At 42.2% G+C, this 13916-nt stretch overlaps 2 protein-coding genes and 1 long non-coding RNA gene across 3 annotated transcripts in view; 2 read left to right on the forward strand and 1 right to left on the reverse strand.

Annotated features, from left to right (window-relative positions):
- Nucleotides 1–8491, forward strand: LOC137195757 (uncharacterized). Its single transcript, XR_010931156.1, has 2 exons — nt 1–711; nt 7962–8491. It is a non-coding gene; the product is annotated as an uncharacterized lncRNA (long non-coding RNA).
- Nucleotides 8492–10425: 1934 nt separating this feature from the next.
- Nucleotides 10426–11855, forward strand: trarg1b (trafficking regulator of GLUT4 (SLC2A4) 1b). Its single transcript, XM_067608357.1, has 3 exons — nt 10426–11276; nt 11455–11581; nt 11669–11855. Exons 1-3 carry the CDS (start codon nt 10875–10877, stop codon nt 11680–11682), a joined length of 543 nt encoding a protein of 180 aa, XP_067464458.1. The 5' UTR covers nt 10426–10874; the 3' UTR covers nt 11683–11855.
- A 784-nt stretch (nt 11856–12639) lies between these two features.
- Nucleotides 12640–13916, reverse strand: part of LOC137195758 (Golgi SNAP receptor complex member 1-like) — a 31929-nt gene continuing 30652 nt past the window's right edge. Inside the window, exons 7-9 of the mRNA XM_067608352.1 lie at nt 13805–13834; nt 13485–13567; nt 12640–13136 (exon numbers count right to left, since the gene is read on the reverse strand). Coding sequence (XP_067464453.1) covers nt 13012–13136; nt 13485–13567; nt 13805–13834 — 238 coding nt within the window. The 3' untranslated portion in view covers nt 12640–13011. The remainder of the gene's footprint in view (nt 13137–13484; nt 13568–13804; nt 13835–13916) is intronic.

Here is a 13916-nt window from a genome sequence, read left to right on the forward strand (position 1 = left end):
CTTCATGTCTCAGCTGAGCTCTCAAATGACAGATTACCGTAATTATCTGACACTTCTGAGACATCCGGACAATGTAGCTGCTGCTGTGTCCTGAAATCAAACTTCCTCTTCAGTTTGTTTCTGTGAATTATCATAAACAGGTCAATCTGCTGCCTCATGGAAGCGCTGCATATACAGCAGACCTGCGTGCACACGTCAGATCCGTGCAGACTCTGACGTCCGCTTCTCGTGCCTGCCCACGTCATTACGCTGCCAGCTGATCGGAGTGGGAAGCCGGCTGACTTGGGTGTGTATGTGTGTGCGTGCGTGTGTGTGTGTGTGTGTGTGTGTGTGAGGGAGAGAAAGAGAGAGAAAGAGAGAGAGAGAGAGAGAGAGAGAGAGAGAGAGAGAGAGAGAGAGAGAGAGAGAGAGGGAGTTGTGTAAAAGGGGCTGAAGTCCTGCGCTGCGCTCTCCACTGCTGCTGCTGCTGCTGCTGCTGCTGTTGCTGCATGGAAAAGTAGGCTCACCCCCAGATATAACGCTGACAAACCGTGTCATATATCGTGGATGCAAGACATGTAAAAAAAAAAAAAAAAGAAAAGAAAAAAAAAAGACAACGACACACCCTGGTGAAGGTCCTGGACTCCGCCGAGCAGTGGGCGAGGCAGCCTGAACTCCGCCGGACCGTTCAGATGTGTCGGCGGCGCAGGAGCGACCCGGCCGGTGGTCAAGGTGGGGCGCATTACTGGCTGTGTGTGTTTCTGCTGGCTAAATGCTTGTTCCTGTCAGCCTGATTTAGCCTGTGGCGGCTTCATGACCCACTTTGCGTTAAAAACGGCAACTAGGAAACCGTCCTTAACACGACTTTAACCAAGTAAAATCCAGATCTGCGGGTCTGATATCTGTTTTTTCAGCGACAGGGGGGTTTTTGCGCAATTTGGCGTCGTCAGATTCTCGAGAATATAGATTTGATGTTAAAGGAGTTCTGGCTGAAGGCCTACATGTGTCATGTAGATCATATCGTCCAGGCCTACTGACACAGGGGAGCTGATAGGATTTATGGCCACCCTAGAAATCTGACATTTGGCCACCCCACCGCAACCCTCCATCTAATCAATATTTGGATGATTGACAGAGTGAAATAGTGGGAAAATGCATTGTTAAAGTACTGCATGGAGTATTTAGACATGCAGTAATTTTTAAAAAGGTTTATTTTAGTGTAATAGCAGCTAAAAAGTGCATGAAATCTGCTAAAAGGCCTGAATTATGTCTAATTATTAAAGGAGGGAACCGAAAAGCCAGCAAAGATACACACAGCGTGTCATCAGAGCTGAAATATGTGTATATATATGTAAATATATATATGAATTGTTTTGATTGAATTTTTAAATCTGTTAGGTTGTGTTTCAGGACTATCATGTCGTAGTTGTGGAAAACCAGACCTCTTAAGAATTCACACAGTCATTTATAAGCAGTTAACTGTCAAATTTGGGGTTTTATAAGCTGTAAATTACAAGTTGTGGTCTGAATCGATATAATCCGAACTTGTCAAAAAGTGTCAGCATTCAAAGCCTCTTAAAAATTGCTGAGTTCATAACAGGCTGAGGAAAAGGCCTGTTCTCTTGTAGGGGATAGGTGAAAATCAGGAAGATAACCGAGGCCGAGTCATTTCTCATAAATGCAGCGACACCAGCAGTCACCTGGTAGATAGGAAGGGTCCTTAAGTGAAAGAGAAGTTTTATCAACACGAGTATATTACTGTGGATGTTTGTGAGCACCAGTAACACATTCTTAAAGCAGGTGACGTAACAAAAGTATTTAGGCCTCTCCGTCCAAGTCTCCTCAACTCAAACATTCGATTCTCTGCACAGTCTTCTGTTAAACATGTTAAAGCTGAGTGTATTAAAGTGTTTCCCTTGTGATAAATGTTTCGGAGGTGAAGCTTACTGTAGTGTATGTTACATCGATGGAGCCAGTCTTACATAATTGCACAGCCAGAGTTCACTGCGCCAGTAGGAATGCGCAATAGGCTGTGTCACGAGCTGCATTTGTGCCATTGCAACCCCGAGTGTGACATAAGCCACCCTGTCAAATCACATGGCACTGACAGGGTGTCAGTTAAAAAGCAACTCATCTCATCTACATGTGTTGTTTGCCCTGCATCCAGACAGAATAAGCAACCCCAGCTGCTGTTTTATTGCCTACATTTGCAGAAGTGAAGCCATCTTGCTCAACTTGGGTTACACCCTTCATTCCTATTGCGTGTCTTGTCAAGGGAAGATGGGGCAAGAAGGGATGTGTTATGTAGGTTCATTTAGAAAAAGAATCCAGTTCTTTTCAAGCAAAATGGCACAGGCAGCCTCGGGACAGGCTTACAGGCCTGCATGCAGCACATTAGCGTCTCCCAGGATGTCATGAATTCAGAAGCTATTCCTCTCAAAACAGCCTCTGATTTGTGGTGATCTCAGGGGTTAAGTTAAGTCAGATAGCCTTTTAAAAGTCAAGAAAACAGCCAGCAGCAGAGCATAAGAAGAGGTTCCCTGCACTATGATCAGTGTGTTTCCAAAGCCACCGCCCTTTCCCTGTCTTTGTCCCCATTCCCAGTCTAAAATGATCAGTCTATATTACAGACTACAATCTGGGGCAGTAAACAATCTCTGGCCGGGCCACACCCACAGCAGAGGAATGCACCTGAGTTGATATGTAATAGACATATATAACATTTAATTATGGTGTGTTTCCATTCGCAGCGCTGCAGCAGCAGTATGCTAATCTGCAACCACGCCGTATGTGATAATTCTGCATGTAGTTTCACTGCTGATGGTCGTGTGATGCAAAACCAAAGTCAGCTTGATGAATGACTCTTTATCTCGTCACCTCATATGTTATTCTCGCACAATAGTGTGACCCTTAACATGAAAAGGTCAAACGGGTATGCTCGTATCATTCCGGCAGCATTCTAGTGGACGCCCTCTCCACCGTCTTACGCCTTTTTTTTTTTTTTGTTCTTCAACAGTAGTGCGCTGCTGCTTCCACCTGTTCACATTCATCTTTTCCGTAATACATAATTCCAAGCCCTCTGGATGAATAAATTCAAACTCTGCCCTTGTGCTTGCAGCTAAGCCTCAACAAAACAATCTCTTAAACAGTTAAAATGTCAATAATTCCTCTTTGCATTGCACACAGCTCACTCACGCCCTCCTGTTTACACACCATCATTCCTATTTCTCTCTGACACGCACATCCTGCCCATGTGTCTTTCCTCTTTCTTATCCTCCCTGCTGTGGCAGAGAATGCACGTCCACAGATAAGCTCAGTCTTTTGTGTGTTACACTGTTGTTCCATGTATAAAAGCCTGTCTCAAGGCCTTCCACAGTGGCTGTCATGTGGCTCTGTCTGACTGCCTCGCTTGGATGAGGCCAAGAAAGAAAGAAAGAAAGAAAGAAAGAGACGAGACGGAAAGGGGGAGGTAGGAGGTGCAAAATAAAAAAGAGAGGAAAAGGCAGAGAGGGGTGAGGGTGAACCTGACAGCAAGGAGACGTCCGCCTCGTGCTGCACAGTCCCGGCGCAGGCCAGATGTAGACGTGAAGATATGGGAGGGGATGGGTGAAGGATAGAGGGATGGAAAAGAAGGAGTGTGTGCGAGCCCACAGCAGCCGGATGGAATTTCTAGCATACACAGCTGGAATGTCAGGAATGCAGGACAGTCTGATCTGACCGAGAGAGAGGGCGGAGAGGACAGACGAGTCAGGAAAGACAAAAAAAGAAGAAGAGATATTGGAAAAGTGTGGCACGGCTAAAGAGTCGGGGGGGATCAACAGTGCCAGTCATTGTGGACATAAAGATACAGAATCACTGTTTGTGGAGGGAGTAGCCCGTTATAGAACAAAAAACTAATTCAGTTTCAGTCTGAGGTTGCGGCAGCCGTAGTCAGACTGTCAGTGGTCCTGTGTGTGGCCCGAGGACTTTACTGTACGTCCTCCTCCTCCCTGACTTGATTCAGACTAACGCAGGCATGAGCGCGCGTGCAGGCCTTCGGGGTGGAGGAGGGTGTTGGTTCACTTTGTGATACCGAAGTGATGAATGACGGGCTTCTTTTGCTGTAGCAGAACTGTTTTCAAGACCTGTTGACATTGCAAAACATTGTGTTATTAAGTGTTATATTCAGCTATGAAGTCTAGCTAAGTTAAATAATAATAATAATAATGTTTATTTTCTTGTTCTTTCAGTTGGATGTTTGAGCTTCACTGTGCAGAATGATATACGTGCAGTTTGACACTAGAAGGCTGTTTACACATTCATCTGCTGAAAGTGGAAAGTTTCTCTGAGCTCACCGAAAACCAGATTTTAAGGCGTGTACTGACGAGCAGGATTTGTGACATCACAACCAGTTTGTGATGAATCAGGTCCAGTACACAACTTACACAAATGTGATGTTGAAATTTGGGAGCCTCCAGTGTACTGAGAATGGACTTAACAGTGAAGTAGGAGACATCCAATGTCCAACAGTTAAACTCCTGAAATGAAAAATATTTGCATATTTATAGATTCTGGATTTTTAATGAGGTAGAAGGAGTAGACGTCATTTTAAGGATTCTAATGTGATAATTGAACTTTTAACTTAAGTTTTTTTTTATAATTCATGTCTTTTATAAAACATGTCTGGAGAGAATCTTTACCTTATGTAGTAAGTGATCTACATATGTTGCTGTGAGTCAGTCTTGCTGCCAATTTGGTCCAGTGGCCAATTATAGTACTGCAACCAAAAAAAAAAAAAAAATCCCCTGCAGCCCAAAAAGCATCTTCCCATGATAGACCACCATTATGAAGGCTGGAGTGTGCTTGAAATGAACTAGTTGTACAAAGTGTCATCAAAGTCACATTTAGAGGCAGGACAGACCTGAACAATCACTGAGTAATGTGGGTATAATTATCTCACTGTTGGTTTAACAAAGCTAGAAGTTTTTTCAGACAGATTCTGCTTTGTCTGGCACATAAAGACACATCAGGAAAACTACTGACAGGACACTCTGAATGGCACTGACATTTATTACTCTTTGTATTATGAATTTATATTCCATTGTAAAACTTTCCAAGAACCTAGGAAAGCTATTTTTATGTGTGTGATATCTCAAGGTAAAGTCCACGTGTTGAGACACTAATACACACGTGCAGTGGACAAAACCAGGAAGACGGAAAACATTTTTTTGGCGTATGCGCTTGGTGAGTGACTGTCACAAACCGGCTCACAGTGCCTGACACAGCCTATAAAGTGCCAATGAATGTTTTATATGAAATAAATAAAGCTTGTTTGGGTTGTTGAGGTCAGCTGCATCAGTAGTGAAAAAAGTGTGCGAGTGTTGAATGCAGAAAAAATGTCAAACAGACCAAAACCTGGAGAAGTGGAGCCTACGAGAGAGAGAGAGAGAGAGAGAGAGAGAGAGAGAGGCTTGTCTGGCTTAGACAGACCCGGTAGACGTGCCACCACATTCGGCTAAAGAGCCTCAGCTCAGACTGCAGACTCCTGAGAGAGAGAGAGAGAGAGAGGAGACGTGAAAATCCTTCAGGCAGAGAGGGCGGGACGTAACAACAACTTTCATTGGGATGAATGGGTGCCATTTTGGAGTCCGGTGGTCAGTTACGCTTGATTTTTAGAGAATGTGTGAGACTGATTTGTTTGGGAAACAAGTGCAAATCCTGGCCCACCACTAGCAGATTTCTTCCTTTAAAAAAAAAAAAAAAGGTAAGAGATTTAGTAACTTCTTAAGAAGGAAACTTTTTGCAGTGGGCGTCAGTCACAAGTCAGAACAGGCAGAGTCAGGGCCTCTGCGTGCTGACTCACCCACTTCAAAAGAAAAAAAAAACATTACTGACATTTGTCATGTAGATACGTTTGTCAGGAGGTGGAAGAAAATCATTTTAGTGTTTTTCCATGTACAACCTGTCTATTTTCCAGTTCATCATCACAGTTACGTGTCTAAATGGTTTTTGCTCTCAGGATGATGCTGAAGTTTACTCCAAACTACTGTGATGTCTGTAAAACTTTCATAAGCGTCCTGTTGATTGTGATCCACCCCCCCTGCTGGCTACAGGGCACTCAAATACCTGAGATTATTCTGGTTCTCTTTACTGCAGGAATGTACAGTATGTGTTACTCATCGTCAACTGGATAAGTCGAGCATGTCCTCAATATCTTGAGATTACTGCAAGATTACATTCTTTGAAGGCAAGAAAAGCACAGACCTGCTTTAGTTTTACATGTGTTAGCCTTAAAGTTAACAGTTTTCAGTGTGTCTTAGATTTATTTTTACAAGCAGTTATCAGAGAATTGTTACTTATTTCAATATCAGCACCTAAAGGTCCCGGTTGGCAAGTGTTGGAGTGTAATTCATGAAAGAGTTTTTCAAAACAATATGACAAAACCAGAAAAACAAATTCAAAAGAAGAAGAAAAAAAAAGATTAAGAATCTACAGCCATGCTAGCTGCCTCGTAAGGCTGTAGTGGGTGCTCTGAATTAAATGCTAATGTCAGCATGCTAACATGCTAACAGTATAATAGTACTTACAATGTTCACTCTCATAGTTTAGCGTGTTAGCATTTGCTTATTAGCACTAAACCCAAAGTATTACTGAGGCTGATGCGAATGTCATAAGTAGGTTTGGCCTGATGATGGCGCTAAAAGGAAAAGTTATCTCAAAGTGATTGCAGTCTGTATATGTCTGGACATGAATTTCTGCACCCAGTTTCATGACAACCCATTGAATAGTTTTTGAGATATTTCAGTCTGGACCAAAGACACTGCCATCCATAGAGCCATGTTGCAAGCATGGCTAAAAATTATGTATATAGTAGCTTTAATTTAGTCAAGGTAAAGGAGATATAAGGTTGCTAACCTGCTGTCTTACCTATATGAACATGTCAGTTTTAACTTCAGCTGGAGAAAGCTGTCCAATAGGGCTGGACGATATGGACAAAATCAAATATCAGTCTTTTTGACCAAATACCTCTATCGATATTGCGAACCTATTGTAGGGATGACTATTGGTGCTTTCACAAAATATTTACACCATGAGATTTTTGATAAATAATCATTGGTAATGTGGATATAATGACTAAGTGGGTGAAGACAAATAATAGAACAGCTAGAACAGCCTGAAAATTACATCACTTTACTGTAATGTAGCATTACATTAGCAATGTAAAACCAGGAAAAGACAACACTTGTGCTGTATTATGAATCCAAAATTTAAGACGATATCTAGTCTCACATCAGGATATCTATATAATATTGATATATTGCTGAGCCCTACTGTCCAAAGTATTTGTTGACAGCAACACTGTCACTAGATGAAGTAAGCTAATTCTGCCTTTTCACATGTACACTCGCCAACTTTGTCAGACCTGTATAATAGTTTGTTTCCAAACAGCTACAAGCTTCTCCTCAACATTTGGAGAACGCAGATTATTTGTAGCTGCAGGTTTTCTTAGAGAGACAAACCCTCCTGAACATTCACTTTATCAATTAAGACTTCAAAAACAAATACTTCTTCAGACTTCTGAAAGGATTCTCTGCTTTCATGTAGAGGCTGTCTTCTCCTCTTCATCGCCTCTCACTCATGCTGCGTAACCACGGTAACTGACATAAAAGGCCAGTCTGTGATTTTTGAGCATCATAACTAAGAGGCTATCTAAGAATCTAAGAATGTCTTGCTGGCACTGGGTAACGTGCAGAGGGAGAGCGGAGCTGCTGATGCATGTATCCCTGCCGGTAATCAGATGCATGATCTTGTGTGCATCTCCCGAGTCTTTTCTTGCATATCAGCTCGTTTCACCCACTTACTCACAGCTGATCGCACACACTGTGTCTCCACTGCACCCACTAACTGTACGTGTGTGACTGGCCGCAGGCCACCTCATACCCACGCTACCGGAGCAGGGCGTTTAGAGGGGAAGTTAACAATCTCTTCTTCTCTTTTTGCAGGAATATGTGCACCTAAAGCAGAAGAAGGACAAAGAAGGAGTCGCCATTTGTGCTTTAATTCAAGGACAGTCACTCCAAGCCGCCTGTTGCGGAAAGGTCGACTCTCACGCTCACTGGCTGACTCCCAGAAGTCCCTCACCCTCGGCCCCAAATGGCTAACACACAGCAGTTCTTCACTGGCAAGCTTTATGTTCCTGTACACATGCTAAAGCTGCCAGCTGAAGAACTGCTCTGGTCAGCCCTGCCCCGGATGACTCAAGAATAGGAAGCGGATGGGGGGGCGGCGGTGGTGGTGGTGGTGGGAAGAGGACTGAGGAAGGCAACGTTTCACACACTTCAGTAGTCAGACTGGACATTAATAACCTGCCAGATTCGAACCACCATTGTTTATGTTTCCTTGTTAAGCACATGGAAGGTATATTTCTCTGTGGTCACTGGTCACACATGTCTTTGTCTGAAAAAAAAACCTGCTTGTCTATGATGTGTTTATTTTATTTTTTTTTACAATAAAGAACATATATTTTCTCAGACTTAAGGTTTATTGTTGTGGAGAAAAATAACTGCACACCATGTACAGTGAGACACATACTGTAGCAGCACTGACGGCATGCAAGGATTTTAAACTCTTTTCCAAAAATAACACACACAGACAAAGAAGCACACAGTCGACTTATGCAAAAATGCATCAGTTTTAACTTTCAAGTCTCTGGTGATCCCGTTAAGGGGAACAATAAAGATCAGAATAACTTAAGATGCTCTTTAAGTGTTAAGTTATCGTAGTTTAAAGCACAGAGATGTGTAAGAGCTGGAAATAATTGTATTGTCTTTGTTCTCTGGTAGTAAGAAATAAAAATAAAAAAAAGTCAGAAAACAAACATTTAGTCACGATGGCATGAATCCAGTTAGATCACTGTTACATATAAGATGTGAAACCAGAGGGAGAAAATAAATTACTAAATGTCTGTTCTTCAGGGCCTAAAGGCGTCACCTGCTGCTTCAAAGGATCCTTTCACAAACCACAAACTTTCACAGCAACTTGAGAAATCACACGATTATCAAACAAGGGGAGGTACTGAGATGATCTATTGAAAGTACAGAGATATTAATAACTGACCAATATTTATAGCATTGTAAATTTCTAGTCTGCAGCTTCTTGATTTCTTAATTTGCAAATTGAAATTGTTACGTTGTGAGTGTAAGCTGGATTAGTTTAGCAAGGAAAATATTTAGGCTTCCTGTTTCAGTTGTGTGCAGTTAATCAGTTTACAAAAAAACCCCAATAATCATAAAATATTTTTTGAAGTGCATAGAAATCTTTACAGCCTCCAATGATATAAATCTGACTCGAAGGCACACATGCAGTGAATTCAGCAACTTTTTTTTTTACAAGTCTGATTAGTCTGTAGTGTAGAAAAATCACATTAGGAAACTGAATATAATAAACACTATAAATATTTTTACAATGACAAACAGGAAATACAGAGCAAGTTATCTGTAAGTAAGAAGATCAGGTGAAACTGGAGGTTTGCTGCTCCACTAAACTACATCAGGTCTTTGAAGCAGTTTCTCAAGTTCACCACTAGATGGCGCCATAATATCGCCAAAACTATGGTTACAACATGGCTGAAGGCTTCATGGACCCTGGTCCCGGTCTCACTGCTGGACAGTGAGGATTGTTAACTCAGACTGGGTCATTTCCACTACATGTGGATGAGCATTTTACTAAATGTGGTGAATTCTCATCTAATTGAAATTTGTCCAATTAATTCCAAATGTTAAAAAGAGGTAAAAGTTGCAACAAGAGACAAACAAAAAACATTCAACGCTGCAGAATAACTCCTGTACAGCTCCAAGATATGATGTGTTATTGTGTTAAAGTATGAAAAAAAGAAGGAAACACACTCTCAAGTCAATTTTCAGTGAGATTCAGAGTGTGAATGAGACTTTCACTGTGTCCCCATCATGCATCTGTGCAACAATCAAACACAAAACTTCACAAGTCAGACCATCTGTTGAAGTGGATCATCAGGTAGTCTTAGTGGCAGAGCATAGTGACAAGTTTAAAATGACTGACTCAGTATTATATTAGTGGATTAACTGATGCATTTATGTGTATATTGGCGTGTACAGTACATGTGTATAATGTACTGTATGTTGATGCTGGTTGAAGTGGTGGTGATTTTAACTACTTTATACTGTTGTTGAGTAGTTTAATGTACAACAATGTAGTCTTTATCTTAAGTAAGTAAATATATTTGTAGGTAAATCTTGACCTGCAATAATGAAAACAGCAGTGAAATAAGTGTAGTGGAGTAAAAAGTACAGTATTTCCCTCCATATATACATAGTGAAGCAGCAATGGTTCATTGTAAGTTTACGGTGTATTTTATCCACCTTACTCCATCTCTCTCTCCCTCACACCCTGTGTGGTGTCCCACATGCTGATCCAGTTGATGCCCCCGCGCGTAAATGGAAAGCTTTTACGCACCGCGCGTGTTCACTTCAAAACAGGTTTAATTGTTGCTTTTGCACTGTCACACGCCTCGTCGGGTGCATAAGTAGGCCTGAGACACTGGGGATGTGCTGCGGAGATGTAAGGGATGCGGTAATACCTCACTACATAATAGAGGGGGGGTGAAAGGCGAGGCGTGCGTCCGGACGCTCAACGCCAACTAAACGCGAGAGGGACTCAGGCGTCAATAACATCTCGCTCATCAATAAGACATTTTGATGGACTTGGACTGCTTAATTAAATAGGTTGCTTTGAAGGAATTGGGCTCTCTGAATTTACAATATTTAATCTTATGACCCCAATGGAGAACATCTGAAGGAAGACTCCTCAGCATCTCCATCCACAGGACAGCGGCTCGGTCAGACAGACAATAAGACTTTGAGATTTCTTAGCTTTCAGTGATGGCGATCAACACTGATGCTGCCTTCGGGAAAAGCGCCCTCGGCGAGAGGGAAGTTTCTAACCCCACCGACTTCCACGACACGGAGAAGCTGCTGAGCGCCGCGTCCACCGAGCCCAACGGGCAGAGCAACATCAAGCCGTCCGACTCCTACTCCCTCAACATGAGAGGGAGCATCCGGTCCCTGGACGCGGACCAGAACGGACACAGATCACCGCTAAAGTCGGGCTCCGTCGGGCAGCTGGCGACCCCACCCAGATCCTCGTCCCGGCTCAGCCTGGGCCCGCTGCCCTCCCCGGTGCCACCCGGGTCCGCACCCCCGAGTTACCTCTGGCTCGCGGTGCTGTCCTGCTTCTGCCCCGCCGTGCCGCTCAACATCTGTGCCTTGTGGTATGCACATGTGGTGAGTTTTACATGTATTTACTATTATTTTCTTCACAATAATACAAGTTATTGTTATGTATATCTGTGCTTCAGATGTTTGGGTTTATTCTGATTTATGTTCAAGCACGACAGGTGTTTTGCCTCTATGTTGCCTTTAAATAATTCATTGTTGATCTCTGGCTTTCCTTTCCCGTTAGTCGAGGTCTGTTCTCCATACAGGAGATATTGAAGGAGCGAGGAAGTACGGGCGTCTGTCTATGCTGCTCAGCGGTCTGGCAATGCTGCTGGGTGTGGCTGTCATCATCTTCATAGTGTTGACAATAGGTATGGGAGGAAAACTTTAAAACACACACACGTGGCTCAGTGTAAAGCTGTGTAACTTAATGTGTCTTTTTTTTCTGCACCTCTCAGAGATCCAGCAGTGATCTGCGGGATGGAAGAAGTGGCAACTACAGTCTCCTTTAACTTCATCTGATCATACATTTGCACAGGAGAGAAGGGATGAGGAAGGAATGTCCTGTTTGAAGAGGAAAAAGCACAAAATCTGAGTTAAAAAAAAAAAAAAAAAAACTAGAGCAGACTCTATTGCTTTTTCTGCTATGGATGAAAAAGAAAGAAAAAGGAAAGAGGGCATTTCTTCACACTCATGCCCAATAAACCCCACAAACTCAGGAACAAAGGAAGGAAAATGAAGGCTGCACAGAGTTTTTGTGTCTTATCATCAGACGGCACAGTCTGTGGAGCAAAGTGTAACTACTCATAGTCCAAACTAGTGTTGCACTGAAGTCCTACCTGCCTGACACACAGACAATTGGATGACATGACTCAAACAGAAATGGCATCATCATCATCATAAAACAAACACATGTAATAAGATTTGTATGTATATGAAGAGTAAAACTCGCCTTCTTGTGGTCAGAAATGAACAAAAGGCATCAGTGCACCTCTAGTCTCTGTAATGCCGCCACTGCCTGCCTTGTTTCTCTTAATATTTGCAAAGTACGGACCTACTTCTCCTTCTGTTCTTTCAGAACGGGACTTAAGTGGCTGTGGGAAGATGTGTAAGTTGATTTCATACACTGTTTACATCCAAAACTCATGTACCTTTATCACAACAACGCCCTGCTGCAGTCATAGTGTGATATTTTGCTTTGTGTGCTACTAACTTTACACATTTCTGTCCAGATTGAGAATGAACTTGCCTGGATCTCTAAACCTCGTTATGTTTACATATACTGCAAGATATGAATGGGGTTTGCGCTCCCTGTATGCACTGTTACTGGCACTCTGATGTTGATGTTTATACATTTATACTGTATGACTGGTTTACTGTGCCATAGTTTTTTGCATGTCTGAAATAAACTTGAATGAGCATGACCAACTTGAAAGTGAGCTCATCGCCTTTATTTAAAGTAGGCACTGCCAACACCATATAAAAAAGTATGACATCAACAGTATACAACATCAGGAAAATATGACTTCATACATTTAAAAAGAGCTAAAATTACAACAAGATATAAGCAGCAATGTACAGATTCCCAAATGGAAATGTTATCATAATTCCCAATAAATAAACTCTAATTTGAGACTTAAATCTTAAGATTTTTCTTAAAGTGATCTTTTTTTTTTTTTTTTACAACTCTGTTTTTGGGGGGGACAACAGAAAGAACAATTGGCAACATTTGGTCTGAGTTAAAATGAATATTTGTTGTTCTTAAAGAAGGGAGCTGTTAGTCAGTCAGTCGACCAGCAAATCAGTGGAAAGTGTAGAGCAACAGGAGGATGGTGCAGACGCCAATCACCCCTCCTAGAATTAAAGAGTCCCGCCTCTTGCGCAAATTGATTTTCTGGATAAGACTGTTGATGGCAGGGAAACGATCTGAGAGGCGGGGAAGTCTGGTGAAGGAAAATAATTCAAGGAGGGTTTCCCCTCTTTGCAGTGACTAAGAGACAGAAAGCGGCATGATAAATACATTAGCAGGGCTCCGAACGCAACATGAAAAAGAATAAATGGAGCCTGATGGTGCAGTTTGCTTTCACTCTTAGCAAAGTTGTGATATCTCTGCTCCATGTCAGCGTCTACTATGGTTAGTTGCAGCTGAGACAAATCACTGCAAATGTGCTGTAGATGTAAAACTGAGAAACTAAAGGAGGTCAGAAGAAGTCAGACAGCAGGATGAGAGATTATTTTCAATAAAAAAAAAGGTGTAAAATGATAAAAGGATACTGGCCAAAGTTGTGACCCTGGTTTGAATGGACTTCAGCATCCCACGCTGAAATGTGATGTTCTCTTTGGTAGCCATGGCGATGCTGGAGGGAGAGAAACCACGAGGGATTAATGCCAGTAACATAAAGCATCACATTGACTTTGTCTTAATGTTTCAGCGGAGGAGCCGAAAAGTAGGAAGGAATGACGGTCTGTTTTAATAGACCTGAATGTGCTGTGATTGCTTGTGAGTGTGAGTGTGAGTGTGTGTGTGTGACTGAGTTGAGTGAGTGAGAGTAAAAGGGAAGAGGAGGAGAGTGAACAGAGCAATAAAGCCTCACCTTATTGCATTGTCAATAAGTCGATCTGAGCTGTGAACATGAAATGGAAAAAAGAGAAACGTCAGTTCAAAGCTGCTGAAATACCTTTGTTTATAAAGTCTTATATCAAGAT

This window comes from Thunnus thynnus, chromosome 13, assembly GCF_963924715.1.
Source record: "Thunnus thynnus chromosome 13, fThuThy2.1, whole genome shotgun sequence".
Classification (NCBI taxonomy): Eukaryota; Metazoa; Chordata; class Actinopteri; order Scombriformes; family Scombridae; genus Thunnus; species Thunnus thynnus.